The sequence below is a fragment of the Dermacentor variabilis genome, chromosome 6, assembly GCF_050947875.1.
Source record: "Dermacentor variabilis isolate Ectoservices chromosome 6, ASM5094787v1, whole genome shotgun sequence".
NCBI lineage: Eukaryota > Metazoa > Arthropoda > Arachnida > Ixodida > Ixodidae > Dermacentor > Dermacentor variabilis.
In genome coordinates, this window is record NC_134573.1 from 160430839 (window position 1) to 160448645 (window position 17807).

The 17807-nt window shown below is 49.8% G+C and overlaps 1 protein-coding gene across 5 annotated transcripts in view; it reads left to right on the top strand.

The window, feature by feature from the left end:
* The window catches only part of LOC142585591 (protein FAM107B), a 189018-nt gene that overhangs the window by 71568 nt on the left and 99643 nt on the right, over nt 1-17807 (top strand). Inside the window, exon 1 of one of the 5 annotated variants that reach the window (XM_075696464.1) lies at nt 10041-10568. The exons of the other annotated variants lie outside the window; for them this stretch is intronic. Within the exon in view, the coding sequence (XP_075552579.1) occupies nt 10251-10568 (318 nt within the window). The 5' untranslated portion in view covers nt 10041-10250. Of the gene's footprint in view, nt 1-10040; nt 10569-17807 lie in introns of those variants that run through there. 5 annotated transcript variants of the gene reach the window in all.

A 17807-nucleotide genomic window follows, 5' to 3' on the forward strand; every position in this document is an offset into this window, starting at 1 on the left:
TCTTCGCCGCTGTGTCGCTGGCTTCGGGAAATCTGGAAGATGAGCTTTTCTCCGTGTTTTTTTTCGCTCGTAATGTGCGCTGCGTCGTCGAGTAAAGTGGTCTCCTGGTGGCCCCGGTTCCTGTAATCCGTCTCGGCAAATCTGTGCAGCATTGGAGCGGGCTCCAGATAACCGTGGCCACGGACCAATAGCTCGATTGAGTGCGCGCTGCGCCTTTATCTAATCCGCTATCCAGCTTGCATCACTAGTAGTGCCGTGGAGTCTGCGAAGGGAGGACCAGTGACGGCCACCGCTAAAGTGTATACACATGCCACAGGCGTCACGTGACGTCAAGGGCCCCCATCGCTGTTTGCTCGTGAAAACGGTTCGTGCTTTCCTGTCACGGCCTTGTTTCCGGTATCGCCGGCTTTCGCGACTGGTCAGAGGCACGAACCGGCCAATCATGAACTTTGCAGGTTCATTCACTCTTAAGGCAAACACTTGTTCGGCAAGCAATCCCATGTGTGTATAGTTGCTACATGTCATGCATGATGTTTGTTTCTTTTGGATCTGTGCACATGATGCGTCTCTGAGGTTGTTGTTTTGCCCATCTATGCGCAATTTCTTCTTTTGTTGTTTGCGTTAACTATATTCACGCTGTGCTGTATTTGCCTGTCTCTGCGATTTGTACTCGCGGTCCTAGCCGATCTTATGCACAGGGTTTTTGACCACGGCTATCCCCATCCCTGGCGTTGGAATTAAGCTTGATTTGACTTAATGCAATTTCAACGCTATATTTGTACCTTATCGAGGGAAAAAAAAAGAACGTGGTTGGTTTGACATCTAACGCATATGTCCGTTTGTTGAAAGATCAAAGCTTGCAAAAAATGGTCAATATGTTAGTGACTGTGTTGCATGGTAAAGAGAGATGTGACTGGACGTTACTGTATGGCCGATACGTCGGACCAACTGTCTATTCTTCTGTTCTATTTTTTCCCAATGTTATTTATTCTCTTTTTTATACATCTCTTGTAGTCGCTGAAAATTGTTTTTGATGATTGGCATATAGCCAGCCTTGCGGTGGCCTTTTTTCTTTGTATCATTTGATAAACGACAACTCTGGCAGGCATTAATTCCAAATTTAAGCTGCTATTCCGAAAGAACTTGTTCTTAGGCGAATGGGTGTTTAGGTTTCAGCTCGTATTAATGAAAGCTATGGAGCGTGTTACGCGGTAAGAGAGTTCACGATTCTGTACCAACACCACCGGCGAATGACGTCCCATTCTGTAGGTCAAGCTGGCGGTATACGCTCCGCGGTACTGCACAGTACTATTTAGAGAAGTAAGAACTGTCTTGCCGGCCGTTAAGGGCTAAAACCGACGACACGGCGTGCGTCGCTCCGGGGCTGATTGCCTTTCGCTGCGTGCGTCCCGTCATCGACTTGTCGAGGCGCGGAAAACTATCGAAGCTAGCTTCGCTGTCACACCTTTCCCAGTTTTCGAAAGTACCGAGTTCGAGACACCTTCTTCCGGCATGCAGCTAGGGCAGATATTTTTTATGCGCGCGCGTTACCGATGACTCCATTTATCAACCGTTTAGCGCCACATCTGCGCGTCCGAACGCGGTAATTTATGGACGTCGCCTTCCGGGTTTCTCTCTGAGGTAGCGTTACGTCATCTATTGCCTTGCAGATGGAGTTTTGAGACCCTCGTCCGGCTTAGTTTGGATCTTTGCATACGTAATGTACGGGATCGTTGCTGTGTGTCTGTTTTCTCGCCTTTATGTGGGGCAATGGAGATGATAAGCTGGTGCTATGAGCTCATCGTTTTACGAAGCCCGGGGCTCATTTTGTCTCTTGCGAAAAAAACGTTTATGCCGCCGATCCCAAAGAAAGTAAATAATTCCATATACGCCACACTGACAGCCTTTGCGCTTTAACCCTATAACCGTAAGGTTATAAGTCAGTAGACCATGCATAAGTAAAAGAGTCTGCGGACGGTCTTCAGACCTGCACTTTTATTCAGATTTCGCAACACAGTGTGTTCATATATTATTGCGTATAAGCAAAACGAAAGAAAAATACAACGCCGGAACTTAGCATCACTACTCTCGTAAGTATGCTAGCTCTCCTTCGTGACAGCTCGCGATTTGAGACTCCCCGTGTAGACTTCACCGCCTTCATGATAGGCCCATATTTTTTCGTCACACGGACACCTACAAAGTGCGTCGCGTCACGTATACAATGTTATCGAATTAAAAATCTGTCGCCTAGCCATGTAGTTTGTAAGATGTCAATCGACGCTTTATACAGACTCGTTTTAATAACTTTCGTGACAGCTTTATCCCGCATCATTGCGATCACGTCCGTGAGGCATGTAATACACCCAAAGGCATGAAAGCTGTCGTCTCTGACCGCGAACTTTAATTGACGAGTCACGTGAAATCCGCAACGCGGACCTATTTTCGACGTCGAGATCAGCAGTATTCGCGAGAAGCGGCTTGCGACATCTACGGTGTTGCGTTTCGCCTGCGACACGTGGTTTTGCCGGCGCGACTGCGGCGGGGCGGCAGACATTTTGGCCCGATCGTCGTCGCCACAACACTCATCGCCAGGTGTTTCCAGGCGCGACTGCGGCGATGCGACCGCCTAGGGATCATCCTCGCATTCCAGTCATTGTGCCCGAAACAGGCGATGCCAAAGCAGGGATCTCATTCCAGTCATTGTGTCCGATCCAAACATCTGGTTGGCAGCGGTGAGATCGCCTACGACTTCAAACAACTGTCTGCCAGCGGTGAGATCGCGACAACGGAGGCCAGCAGCGAAGAGATGCAGTTGACTGTATGCTGAGCAGCTCAACGACAATCCGGGAGCAGTGCAACGAGCCCTGTGTGATGACTGGTTGCCTGCAGCGGAACGACTGCGCTGGACTCTTGGCTGCGAGGTTTGGTGAGTGCGGGACTTTCTTCTTCTGAGCTTTGCCAGGCTTTTGTTAGTGTCAGAAACAGAGCTGGTAATTGTGGTTGTCGTTGCTGCCGGGTTAGTTTGCGGCAAGACAATAGTAAGCAGTAGAGAAAGCAGCATTCAGAGCAGCCATGGATTTGAAGTCGTTGCGCAAACCGAAATTGTTGGAGCTTGCAAGAGAGTTGGGTCTGGATGTCTCAGACAAACTAAGAAAACCTGAACTGCTAAAGGCTATTCTTGAGTTAGAGGCTGAGGATGACGAGCTGTCGGAATGCCTTGAGACTATTGAGGAGAGGTCAAAAAGACAGGAGCGCGAACTTAAAGAGCAAAAAGAGAAACAGGAGCGCGAACTTAAAGAACAGAAAGAAAAAGAAGAGCGTGAACGTAAAGAACAGAAAGAGCGAGAGCAACAAGAGAAAAAAGAAGAGCGCGAACACGCTTTGGAAATGAAGCGTCTCGAGGTAGAGATGGAACGCGCTCGTAATGGAAGTCAGGCACACGGTGCAGGAGAACGCGTATTGTTCAAAATGACTGACCTGATGCGGCCGTTTAAGCTTGGAGAGGACATTGGTTTGTTCCTGGTTAACTTTGAGCGAACGTGCGAGAAGCAGGGGTTCTCTCGGGAAACGTGGCCACAGCGCTTGCTCACTTTGTTACCCGGCGAGGCGGCCGACGTAGTCGCTCGCTTGGATAGAGAGGAAGCAGAGGATTTCGACAAAGTAAAATCGAGTCTGCTAAAAAAGTACCGGCTGTCTGCGGAGGCGTTCCGTCGGAAGTTTCGGGAAAATGAGAAAGGCAGAAGTGAGTCATATACAGAGTTTGCGTATAGGCTTATGTCGAACATGCAGGAGTGGCTCAAAGAAGAGAAAGCGTTTGGTGACCACGATAAAGTTCTGCAGTGTTTCGGGCTAGAACAGTTTTATAGTCGGTTACCGGAGAACGTGCGATACTGGGTCTTGGATAGGCCAGACGTTTGTACGGTGGCTAAAGCCGCTGAGCTAGCCGAGGAGTTTGTGACGCGTCGGGCTCGCGGAGCTAAGGACGGTCAAAAGGGTGAATTTGGCTCGAAGTTTGAGAGGCCGAAGTTCACACCCATGAGAGTAAAGGGGGACACGCGTAGTGCGGATGCGAGTGAAAGCAGTCCGACCAGACGTAAAGAGACGGCGGCAGCCAAACGCAGAAAGCGGTTCGAGATGAGGCGAGCGGGCGTTTGTTATACGTGCCAGAAGCCGGGTCACTTTTCGGCGCAGTGTCCGGAAACAACACCAAAAGTTGTGTTTTTTTCAATAGGCAGCACTGACGAGAACATGAAGCTTCTCGAGCCTTACATGCGAGACCTCCTCGTGAACGGGAAAGAGTGCCGAGTGCTTCGCGATTCCGCAGCTACGATGGATGTAGTTCACCCGTCTTACGTAGAACCCCATATGTTCACGGGCGAGTGCGCATGGATCAAGCAAGCCGTGGAAGCTCATAGCGTGTGTCTGCCAGTAGCAAAGGTGCTTATTGAAGGACCTTTCGGAGCGCTTGAGACAGAGGCGGCAGTGTCATCTATGCTGCCACCCCAGTACCCGTACCTATTTTCAAACAGGTCCGATCACCTCCTGCGCGAGAAGGGGCTTTTGTTTGGTGAAGCTAGTGTTCAGGCCTTAACCAGATCGAAGGTTCGGGAGCTCGCTGCAAAGGCGGTAGTTGCGGGGCCGACGTTATCAAACAACGAAAAAGGGTCAGAGGCGCAGCAAGCTGATATTCCGAGCACGCCCGAACTGAACAAACTTGAGTCTGTAACGTTAAAGGCGCCAGATACTGGAGAGGAAACGCCCGACGCGGGAAAGTTAGAAGAGCTATCTACTGATTTGCTCATCGCGCCTACGTCAGACGGACTTGATAGGTTGCTAAAAGTCAGCCGGTCGGCTTTGATAGCCGAGCAAAAAAAGGATGGCAGCCTGGAAAACGTGCGCTGCAATGTCAAAGAAGGTATCGCCAGGAAAACTGCGCGTTTTGTGGAAAGAGGTGGAGTCCTGTACCGGAAGTATCTAGACCGCAGAGGAGTGGAGTTCGATCAGCTGGTCGTGCCTCAATGCTATCGTCAGGATCTGTTGCGCTTGTCACATGGGGGTTCGTGGTCCGGACACCTAGGAGTTAAGAAAACTAAGGACCGTCTCTTGCAAGAGTACTATTGGCCAGGGTGTTTTCGGGACGCAGACCATTTCGTGAGGACATGTGACACTTGTCAGCGGGTGGGCAAACCAGGGGACAAATCGAGGGCGCCGTTGAAATTGGTACCTATCATTACGGAGCCTTTTAGACGGCTCGTTATTGATACAGTGGGACCTCTGCCGGTAACAGCCACGGGGTACAGACACATTTTGACTGTGATCTGCCCAGCGACAAAGTTCCCTGAAGCAGTGCCGCTTAAAGAACTCAGCTCAGTTGAGATAGTTAATGCACTACTGTCCATATTTGCGCGAGTTGGTTTTCCTGCAGAAATCCAATCAGATCAGGGCACAGTGTTTACTAGCGCTTTGACGACAACTTTTCTCGAAAGGTGTGGGGTAAAGCTGTTACACAGCTCAGTGTACCACCCACAGTCGAATTCCGTTGAGAAGCTCCACTCCGTCATGAAGCGCGTGTTGAGAGCGTTGTGTTTTGAACATCGAACTGACTGGGAGCTGTGTCTGCCTGGGGTGATGTTTGCTTTACGGACCGCGCCGCATGCAGCTACGGGGTTTTCGCCAGCTGAACTGGTGTACGGTCGCTCGCTTCGATCTCCGCTTCGCATGCTTCGAGAATCGTGGGAAGGTAGGGGCGACGACCCAGTCGTGGTGGAGTACGTACTTAAGCTCCTCGAACGCTTAAGAAGGGCACAGGAGTTGTCAGGTGAAGCAATGACAAAGGCCCAGCAGAGGGCCAAGGTTTATTATGATCGGACAGCCAGGGCCCGTCGTTTTGAGGTTGGCGATGAGGTCATGATATTGCGCACATCGCTAAACAACAAACTAGACGTGCAGTGGGAGGGCCCAGCACGAATTGTTCAGAATCTGTCGGACGTTAACTACGTGGTAAGTCTGCCAGGAAAGCGGAAAGCACAGCAAGTTTACCACTGTAATCTGCTCAAACCTTATAGACAAAGGGAAGCAGTGGTGTGCATGATGGTAAACGTTCCTGAAGAGCTTCCGGTCGAGCTTCCGGGACTAGGCTCAGTGACGAACAGGGAAGACACCGGTCAAGTCATTAGTGACCTTATCAGTAAAGCACCGCTGTCGCCTGAGCAGAAAACCGAACTACACCAGCTATTACAAGAGTTTCAAGGTCTGTTCTCTGAGAGGCCTGGTAGGACTTCTGTACTTACTCATGATATAGAACTTACCTCCCCAGAGCCAGTACGATCCAAGGCGTATCGGGTGTCACCCCGCCAGAGCGATATTATGGAGGCTGAGGTAAAGAAAATGCTACAGCTCGGTGTTATTGAGGCAGGTGAGAGTGATTATACCTCCCCTTTGATTTTAGTTGAGGTACCGGGCAAGGAACCTCGTCCTTGCGTCGACTACCGCAGGCTTAATTCCATCACTAAGGATCAAATTTATCCGATCCCTAACATCGAGGAGCGCCTTGAGAAAGTTAGTAGCGCTCAGTTTATTTCCACCCTAGATCTTGTCAGGGGTTATTGGCAGGTTCCACTTACAGAAGAGGCTAGTAGGTATGCGGCGTTCATTTCACCAATGGGAACATTCCGTCCTAAAGTGTTGAGTTTTGGTTTGAAGAACGCGCCATACTGTTTTTCAAGCCTCATGGATAAAGTGTTACGGGGACAGCAAGAATTCGCTTTACCGTATCTAGACGACGTAGCGATATTCTCCGCATCCTGGTCTGAGCATATGGCACACTTGCGGGCAGTGCTAACCCGCCTGCGCGAAGCGGGCTTGACAGTCAAGGCTCCTAAGTGCCAGATAGCACAGGCCGAGGTTGTCTACCTCGGTCACGTGATTGGTCAGGGTCGTCGCCGCCCCTCTGAAATAAAAGTGGCCGCTGTGCGAGACTTTCCGCAACCGCGCACCAAGACCGATATTCGGTCGTTCTTGGGTGTCGCCGGCTACTATCAGAGGTACATCCCTAGGTACTCTGATATCGCGGCTCCCCTGACGGATGCTCTAAGAAAGACAGAGCCTCAAACAGTCGTCTGGGACGAGACCAAGGAAAGAGCTTTTAGCGCCCTAAAGAGTGCCCTAACAAGCCAGCCTGTGCTACGATCGCCAGACTATACAAAAGGGTTCATTGTTCAGTGCGATGCTAGTGAGCGAGGCATGGGCGTTGTACTGTGCCAACGGGAAAATGGAGAAGTAGAACACCCCGTCCTGTATGCTAGTCGTAAGCTGACCAGTCGTGAGCAGGCGTATAGCGCCACCGAGAAAGAGTGTGCATGTCTCGTGTGGGCCGTTCAGAAATTGTCATGCTATCTAGCCGGCTCGAGGTTTATCATTGAGACGGATCACTGCCCTCTCCAATGGCTGCAGACCATCTCTCCCAAAAATGGCCGCCTCCTGCGCTGGAGCCTCGCTTTACAACAATATTCCTTTGAGGTGCGTTACAAAAAGGGGAGTCTCAACGGTAACGCCGATGGCTTAAGTCGAAGCCCCTAACGTAGGAATCAGCCTCAAAATTGTTTGTTACTGATGTTTTCTTCCTGAGGCAGGATTTTTTTTTAACATATTGCTTTTGTTTAGTGTTTCAAAGTGATGATATGCTTTCTAGTGCAATTTTTCAATTTGTGGACGCGTTCTGAGTGATGCTAGACTACTGTAAGGAACTAGGCAGTGGTATAAAAAGGGGAAAGAGCCTGGCAGGGCTTAGTGAGGGTTGTGCCGTGCTTGCTGACTGAGCGGTTGAGTTTCAGCGTAGTTCTAACGCTTGCCGGGAACGAGAACAAAAATGTGAACTCTCCCGAAGTCACTTTGCAGTGTCCCGTGCGAACCTGAACAAGAGAACGAGGACTTCTCTGTGCGCTGCGCTCAAGAAACGTCGAGGGACGCCCGACTTCGGTTATGAGCATCATCGAGCGACATCCCTCCGGACAGCGGATGCAGTCCCCTGTCCATCGGGATCTCCTTCCCCCGGCGGGGCGGTCTGTTGCGTTTCGCCTGCGACACGTGGTTTTGCCGGTGCGACTGCGGCGGGGCGGCAGACATTTTGGCCCGATCGTCGTCGCCACAACACTCATCGCCAGGTGTTTCCAGGCGCGACTGCGGCGATGCGACCGCCTAGGGATCATCCTCGCATTCCAGTCATTGTGCCCGAAACAGGCGATGCCAAAGCAGGGATCTCATTCCAGTCATTGTGTCCGATCCAAATAACGGCAACAAAGGTTATTGAGGCCTTGTGCCCGTTCTTTGATATCCTTGCTTTCCGCGCGTAACTTTTCTTTTTGTCGCCGTATACCGCAAGAGACCGGTTCGAATAATTGCCGATCTACTGCAATTGGCCGATGTCTCAAGCGCTCGCCGAGAAACGATACCTCAGTTAACGAGCTAACTTGCATTTTTATCACCTTCCGGTGTGCGGGAGAAAAAATGTATAGAGCGCTTTTGTGCTCGGAAAACAAAGAGAAGAATACTTCACTTTGAAGAAAAATACAACAAAAGGCGTAATGCTGCACGCCAGATCGCGATATTCCTCTGTAGAACTGGAAGTTTCGTATTTGAATGCGGTCTCTCAAGAAATCTCAGCCGCATCAAATGAAGTTAAGAATACACGGGCTGTGTGCGTTAACGGGGCTGTCGTATACCTCCAATTGCGCTGCAGAGTGTAAAGCTCTGTGAAATAGCTTCATGCATAAAGCTGTACGACAATGTATAAACTATATGCAAGTTAGCCAACCAGACAGTTACTCTGGTTAGCATCTCTGCCCTTCATCTCTTTCTTTCTTGTTGTTTTACTATATATATCTCTCTACACTGCATCGTTATTGAGACCATCATATCGTATAAGAACAGCCTTAGCAGAGTTCAGTCCACAGCGCGCCAAGACCTGCAGCAGTTACGTGACAGCATAAATGAGGTTACTCACTGGGCGGTCTGTTCCAGTTAGGCTTATCAGCATTGCTTAACAATCAATTACTGGTAAGTGTTAACTGGAGCATCAGTGTATTTCTTTGCGGATTTTGAGGACGTATTTCTCGAAACCGGCGCTAAGCACTCGATTTGTACTAAATGGAAGCGAGTTCACCACTACTCGATTTCAGTTGCGCAATTGGAACATGCGTCATAAAGTGAATGACTTTAAAGCTGATTAGTGAATCTTCGTTAATTAGTTATCATCCCGCAATTTTTGTTCGTGCAAGTGATGATCGGCTTCTCTGCGTAATCCAGCTGACGTGACCGAGTTATTTGCGCTGTCTGCCACAGACGATTTTAATGAGTCCGTTGCCACTAAAGAAAAGGTCGCCTGGACATCGTCTGTTGACAAAACGAACGCATTGCGTATATAAGAACAGCCTCAGCAGAGTTCGGAAGTCACGCAACGCTTATCTAGCACCGACAGCCACTGCGTTTCAATCCAGACCTCGACAGCCTGGGGCACACGGCGCAACGCCCGGGTCGACCCGTCTCGGGGCCGTGTCGGTCGTTCGGCCCGCGCGAGCCGTTCCCTTGCTTCCGTCGACCCGCAGATAAGTTGGTCCGATCGAGACCGCGACATCAAACGGTCTGGCAGCAATACATCGGCATTTCGAAGAAGGGCGAGATCGCGGCGGCAATCCGAACGAGGCTTTCTCTCTCCTCGCAAGCAGCAGTGCCGGGGCCACGCGAACGGGGGGGGGGGGGGGGGGAGCTCGATTACGTGACCCGTTTTTTTCTCGCCCTCGCTGAGGCCTGCCGCGGCGCGACGTTTCGTTGTTTATGCCTCCCCCGGAGGGGAAAGTGCGCCGCCGCCGCCGAAGAAGAAGTGGCCGGACCACGCTGGTTTCCTGCGAGCGGCCGACCTTGTTGCTCGCTTGCTTGCCGCTGCACCTGCGAACGCTAGCGACGCCGGCGGCAGCGTCAGCAGGCGCCAAGGCGGACGGCCGCCAAGCTTCCTACAGAGAGAAACTTGCCTCCCGTCCCGACGTCGTAGTTACCGGGGTGTCTGCGCGGGCGCTTGCGGTGGCGTCGTCTGCTCGCGCCATCGTCTGCTTTGTATAGGAAGAGGCGAGTGTGTTGTTGTTCGTGCTTCGAGCGCCGGCCCATTCCAAAGAGTGTGTCGTCGAGTGCATGTGCCAGCGCCAATAGCGCCAGTGACGTGCGCGAATCTTCGAACGCCGAGCTGAGAGTGTGCGCGCATGGTTTTGCTCGGCGCCACGACCGCCGCCACCACGGCTGTCCCGGGGAGCGTGCTTCTCGACGAGCGATGCGCGGCCGGCATGATCGGCCCGCGGGGCGACAAGTGCGTGCGCATCAAGGCGCACCCGTCGCATTCCATCATCGAAAGTGTGCACCAGTGGCAACGCGACGGACTCTTCCCGACGCCGGCCCCGCGATCGGAGGACGGAAGCGGAGGGACGCCGCAGCAAGCCGTCGCTCCTCAGATCCAGAGGACGGGCGCCCCCAGGAGTGTCGCCAGGAGCGCGTCGGCCGCGCACGTTTCGGCCAGGGCACAGGTAGTACACACGAGATTCGCGCGCGCTGTCGGGGTGTGCACGTGCTGCGATATATGCGGTATCGGCAGTGGGGACGGGTTGGATCCGGAGTGCTGGATAGGATCGACAGGAAAGAAGTGTGCGCGAGCAGCTGTTGTATACGCTGTAGATTGTGTAAGCACTCCTTCAGAAGAACAGAGCAGGTCGTCTCGAGGCCATTGACTCTTATCATCTATAGTTGATCACTTACGGCATTTCCAAGAGATTGAAGACGGGAGTCCAACTCGTACTCCAAAACTTTCAAATGCTGGTCATTCAACAAGAAACATTTACACTGTTGCACAGTTGGATGGTATAGTGCAGTGGAAGGTATGCGGGCGAGGCGTGTTCTGGCAATGGCGAGTGATAAGGTGATGATCTAAAGCGGACGGTCACGAGGAGCAAACGTGTGCACTCGCACCTGCGTACGCGCTGCGTATTGGCTAACGCTAGCTGGCTGTGTAGCCTCCGCTCCAGTGACACACTGCTTCGGAACATTGTGTAGCTTTGGCGTATAGTATACCTCGTAACACTGCCCAGTAGCGGCTTCGCTCGCGGGCCACCCTACAGTGATATGAACACTTGCTCCGTTGTAACAACTCCGGCACTGCTCATCTCTTGTCCGGCGCGCAGCTTTCTAGCCGCAGTTCTCGCCAGTGCATCTACATCAAACTCATCATCACGCAGGCGCAACTTCATTTTCTGTTCGCCATAGCTTTGCAGACATCGCAGGCTGTTCAGTTTGCACGCGCTGCTCATGCGCGCGTCTTTTTGCTCGTGCCCTGAGCGGCAGTTGCACGCTAGTATATACAGCGGCGCCTACCAGTTCGTGAAGCAATACGTGGCGCTGCGCGGTGTTCGTCAAACCGCGCGGTTGCCTTATCACTCCCGGAACGATCATCGCTCGTGAGCCACTCATCATCGCCTCTCGCGTGATCCACACCGTGGCCGCCTCAGCGCTTCTCGCGCACTGCTTGCTCATTAGTCGTGCACTGCTCATCGTTTGTGTGTTAATCACCGCCTCCGCGTTGCATGTCGCCGGTGCCCTGCTTTCGATTTCGCGCCGCGCGGTGCCTGTCGTCTATTCCACCACTTGTGCTCTACTAACATGAGGCAATATACAAACTTCAAAACGGTAATTTTTTTTTTTGTGCTTGGCCTTATTGACCATGTTTTTGTCGGGACCTTTATACTCGCACTCTTACCTTACATTCTCAATTATTTTTTTTTTTGCTATTTATACTGCTCTTTGGCTACACTTGGTCACTCATGCAGCAAGTCATGCCAGTTCGTTTCTATTGGTAATCAAATTTGGTCCTTGTGCCATCAAACACGCATCCAAGTCGATCATCAAACCCCGTGGCAAAGCTTCCAATAGCGTGTCTGGCGCTGAAGTTCAGTATTTTGAACATCAACCTTAACACCCGGTATTCCGAGAAACGTATGGGGCTTGATTGATTGATTGATTGATTGATTGATTTTAACGCACTTAACCAACACTTCAGCAATAAAAGACACTGTAGCCGAGGCCCACGGAATTATCTTGTTTCCTTGGAGTCCTGTAATATGCGCCTAAATGCACGAGTGCGTACTGCGGTAATCGAACGCGCGACCTCGCGCTCAGAAGCAGAACAGCCACTGAGTCGCCGAGACGCGCGATGCAACCAACCAACACGACCAACGACAGCTTAAACTTTGAAATGAAATAATTATAAAATTTTCCCTAACTCTCCACGACAGTTTTTACGTTCTTTTTCTTTTTCTTTCTTTTTTCAGATGTCGTTTTTTCCAACGTTCTCCACATGAACACACGCTTGTACTCGTCCTATCAGAGGACGCGACGCATGTTGCCAGAATGCCTCGGCGCCGTAACATTGGCGGTTCGGCCCTTGAGTAGACGTAATGGTGCGACCTCATCGTGTGGCGCAAACTCCTTGCCCCCGCATCTATCTTGTCGCGTGCGGCGCGCGCACTAAATCACTGGCGTTTTCTTGAGTCAAATGGCACCTTCGCGTGCTCTAGCCCCAACATCGCGTACACTGTGTGTTATAATGAGGGATTTGGAGAGAAAGACGTCGCTGAATGTGTTCATTCCAACTCAACCAAGAACGGAAAAAGAACACGTTGAAGAAGCTTGGCTAGAAGGTTGCCACTTTTTACATCCAGCAGAAACATTTTGACGAGAGCAACAGCACGTGAAGCAAATCATGCTGATTGGTTGATAGGTTCGTTAACGTGTTGGGATATGAGGCGAGACAGAGCGGGATAGGACACTCGTATAATTGCCCATTTGCCCCAAGCCAGGGAGTTGGTGTAAACGCGGGCAGCTGGCAACCGTGTAACAGCTGGCAATATGGTCAAGGCATTGTTTTGGTGCTGCTCCTGCTGACCAGGACACATCCAGAGTAAATTGCTCTGTAGATCCCTGAACACGGAGAACAAGCGGCATCAAATGCTTTCAGCCGGTTATACAGGCCCGTCACTCAGGCCGACCTATCCACCTATCTTCTTTCATTAAAGATGTATGTATGTATGTATGTATGTATGTATGTATGTATGTATGTATGTATGTATGTATGTATGTGTGTGTGTGTGTGTGTGTGTGTGTGTGTGTGTGTGTGTGTGTGTGTGTGTGTGTGTGTGTGTGTGTGTATGTATGTATGTATGTATGTATGTATGTATGTATGTATGTATGTATGTATGTATGTATGTATGTATGTATGTATGTATGTATGTGAAACCACGATGTAATAGAGCTGCTATGTGCCATAGAGTATATAATGTTGTGTTATCGGGGATGAGTTGGTTCCGTGGCATGATGGAACACTGCACTGCGAAGCAATACTAAGTACAAGGACGTGAAGAACTAGGAACTATAGGTTTTTCACGTCTTTGGTCCGTAGCATTGCCTTGAAGCGCAGTGTTCCACCATACCGTATAGCAGCCATTCCAGATAAAATGAATGAACGAACGAAATGTTGAATGGGGGCGGAGGAGTGAGGTGGGTCATTGAGGCAATGACGAACAAGTCGTTAACGAGTATAGGTTATCACGTCACAATCGTACTCGCCACATAGCTATCAGCATCAGCTTAATGAATTTCACTACAAAATTAGGGTATCGGTTGGAGACCTCAAAATGCGTATTCCTGCATCAGCCCAACACGCGTCTCTCTCTCTCTCTCGCTCTTTCTTTTGCGATGAATGTTTCTACTCCCTTCCATACTTCTTGCGCATCATTTGTCTTTGTTGCACTTTCCTTGGTGTCCGTTATGCTATCTAGTAGACCGCATGTTATCTGTTCCGCACATTCCGCCGCCTGGCCAATCGCTCGTCTTCTGTTATTATAATCTGTCATTATAAATTTATTTCCTTCTGTCGTTGCGCGATTCTTTGCTTCCTATCAAATGGTTTTATCAGCCTGAACTTTTTGGCCCTTTCGAGTAGTACTGGTAGAATACAGTGATCATAAAGCTTTTTAAAAATAATTATGAGGTGATCGATTGGGAGTGTCTGCCAAACATCCTGCATTCGATTTTCGTTCTTCTGCCTTTCCATGTCACATGACTCCAGTGACAACATGCATGGTCTATAGATAATGGATAATGTATACTCGTTCTCTGCTACCACAGAACGGCATCAGTTGCAATCTATGTCATTCCAACTCCGTTATGTTTGCGTATTTTAATTTTCAAGTTTGCCGCTTAGGCTTTGTAACTTCAGATCATCAGCCGTTTTGTTGAAAGTCATGGGACGGCCGGTGTCAATACGATATTCATCGTTATTGTCTGCATGTATTTTTGCCAAATACAACTGTGTGAACACTTTTTGGGGATACGTAAAAAATAACAACGGATATTGTGTTGCCAGCCTGACAGCCGTCTTTAACGGTATTTTTCCATTCTTGCTCTCAGCGACTACAGTAGCTGTGAACGGTCGCCGCTCTTCAACGTATTCGCTTATGCATTGCCCACGCCTTTTCTGATTATGCAATGCTTGCATGACTACTAATGTCTCCGCTGAAGCGAACGCTTTTTCTTTTTTTCTTTGTGTCAGGACGATCTTGCAAGATGCTGCTGCATTGCTCCAACCACGTAATTTGTACGCAGCAGATCACCAATAGGAGTCGCAATGACACCAATGTCCCCCGTCATCTGTATCTTCACTTAAGGGGCAGTAGGAATCAATTTTTGTTTTATTCATTTACATAGTCTTCGAGTCGCCTCTAATAACGAAATGGCGTCAATTGGGAAAGCTCATAATAGTTTTAATTAGTTCAGCTTAAATTAAATGTGCAACCTCCTGTATATCTCACCGGATACTCGTTGCGCAATGAACGGAAGAGACAAGAGGGAGAAAGAAAGAGAGAGAGAAAGAGAAACAGGCCAATATCGAGCGCACGTGCAGTAACGCTCACTATTAGGTGTAACACGTAGCAGGGAACTGAGCTAATGCGAGTGACTGATATGCGTTAGGCAGGTATCTACACATGCAAACATGATCTGCTGGCATCCATATACCATATCTTAGCGTTGGCGCGTGATTGTTGCAGAATTAATTAATTAATTGATTAGTTAATGAATGAATGAAAAGCTTTATTGGCTTTAAAATGGTGTTACTATGTCGGATGGGAAGCTCTCAGACGAGCGCTCCTCTGGTGGAGCTTTTCCAGTCACTTCTGGGTGTATATAGTCCACCAGGATACAGCTAATTTCCGAGGCACAGGGCGGTTCTAAAACGAATGCACACAAACACGCTAACACAAATTAGTTCACACACCGCCTGTGCACTAATGAACTCTTAAGCGAAAGCCATCGTTCAGCGAGTCCTCTTAGCACTTCGCTTCCTCGCGCGGAATGCATCTTAATAGACGTTCCGCGATGCTCCTATACAGGTGTGTGCGTTTACGCACACACCCTGTACGCACACCGTGTACGCACACCCTATACAAGGGTGTGCGTTTATGCACAAATCGGAGCCAAATTCAATACCCGATTCGCTTCGTAAATTAAGACTGCGCGAGAGCATCTCGGCGATTGTCCCAGAGACAATGGGGGTGCTCGGAGGACGGAATTAAAGACTGAGCCGCGCAAGGCGACAGGGAGCCCGCTCGCCGGAGAGGTTCGCACGGGCATGCAGCAGCCACTTACTTTTGTTCAGGGACGCGCGTTTGTGCAAGGTTTGGCGCGCCGCCTATACTCGTCTGATCGGCTTAATTGTCGCCCCAGTGTTGTTGGACTGGAACTTCGCCTACAGGGCGACTGCGCAGATTAGTTGGCCCCGACAATGGTATGCGCCATTGTCCGCGCCAGAGAATGCAGAGCGTGTCTTGCATGTGCGAATGGCGATTGGCTCTTTAGCCAACGTTACGGGGCTTGGAGGGTCTTCTGGTAGCAGTTTCGTGCCTATTGAACATTATCTGCTTATAAAGGACTGTTAGTGTACGGAAGCAACACAGATTATATATTTCCCGTGTGCAGCAATTTTCAGTAGCGTTTGTCTCTGGCTTTCGTGAAGAAAGCCCTATTTCGTTTACGAGTTGTAGCTTTCTATAAATGTTGCAGAGAGAGAGTGAGCGAGATATGCAGTGCTAGCTCATACCGTGTCAAATGTTGCTGAACGTGATTTTTATTCGAACAACTGTGGTATCCGAGCGTTCGCGTGTCACGTTTATGGAAAGCATCTTTAACTTTTGTGGCACAGCGCCGCAACCCTGTAGACATTGTTTCGTACAAAATCTACTACAGGGAACTCTGGTACGTGGTAGCGGCTACTGGAGGCTCAAGTATACCTGTTCAGACAGAATGGCAATGGTGGGTGAACATTGATTCGCCCGCGCTTCGTCCTTCTGGCTACGAACAGACTTGTGGTATTACTGATTGACTGCTTTGAACAAGATATTGCGTTACAAACGCAACAATTCCAAATGGTTAAATGAGTGTGCTGGAACTTTTTGTTTTCGTGCGTTTATAGAAAATTATGATTTATTGGAAAATTAGAAAGATGTGGGAGGTTGTAGCAACTGGTGGATTTAGCCTGGCGATCGAGGCCGGCAATTTGTCCGCTCCGGTCGTCTCTTACAATAACATTGCGGCGTTGCAACACATGTCGATCATACTGCAGTCTCTTTAAAGAAAGGTAAAGCGTAATTATAACGCCACGACAACACCTGAAGCTACAAGCACCAAGATTGGACCTCTCGTCCCATTTTTTCTTTCTTTCTTTATTCTCTCTATGTCTCTGTCTCCTCTAATCTCTTTGGAAGACTTCCCTTTACGTATAATAAATATACGGTTACAAATACACGTCTCGTGCAGGTAGTCCAATATGGAAGGGTGGTGAAGTGAGTGGATCCAGTTCAAGATTAGCCAAATCCGTGCAACAATGCAATTCCCATATTATCATCATCATCATCATGAGAGAGAGAGAGAGAGAGAGAGAGAGAGAGAGGGGGAAAAAAGGCAGGGAGGTCAACCAGAGAAAAAGATCCGGTTTGCTACCCTATGCTGGGGAGAGAGGGGAGGGGGGTAAAGTTGTAACAAAGTGGAGATAAGGAAAGAAAGGAGCATAGACACACAATCACAATCGGTCTCTGTCACCGCATACTGTCACCGCACAACACAGTAACACTTGCAGCACTATCAACATCTGTTCAGGCATAAGCCGCTTGTCCAATTCTGTCGCCCTCAAAAACAGCAACAGTGCCCTCGTCGCCCTCTGCTGCGATGGCTTGTGATGGCGGCATGTTAAAATAAGTTCCTCTGTGAGAGGTCTTCGGTCAAAGCGCGCTATCGCGATTGCGAGTGATTGTCTCTGTAAATTATAGCGAGGACAGTCACAAAGAAGGTGTTGAAGAGTCTTTTCGTTACCACAGTCCTCACACGAGGCGTCGTCGGCCCATCCGATTCGGTAAGCAGAAGTCTTGGTGAAAGCCACCCCTAGCCATTTTCGACAAAGCAGGGTAGCTTCGCGACGGCAGAGTCCAGCTGGAATGCAAAGGCGTAGAGAGTAGACAAGATTGTGGAGTCGATCATCATCAAAAACATTTATTGGTCTCGACAGGGTCATTTGTTGTAGTCCGTCAGGGTCTTGTTGGACACTCTTGACTGGGTTCAGCACGGGTCGGGCACTTTGTCCTGGGCTCCAACGGCCTCAGCTGCCCTGCGTTCTCAATGCACGAGACTGTTTAGGTCCTCGCAGCGGTCGCTTGCCAGCAGTGCCT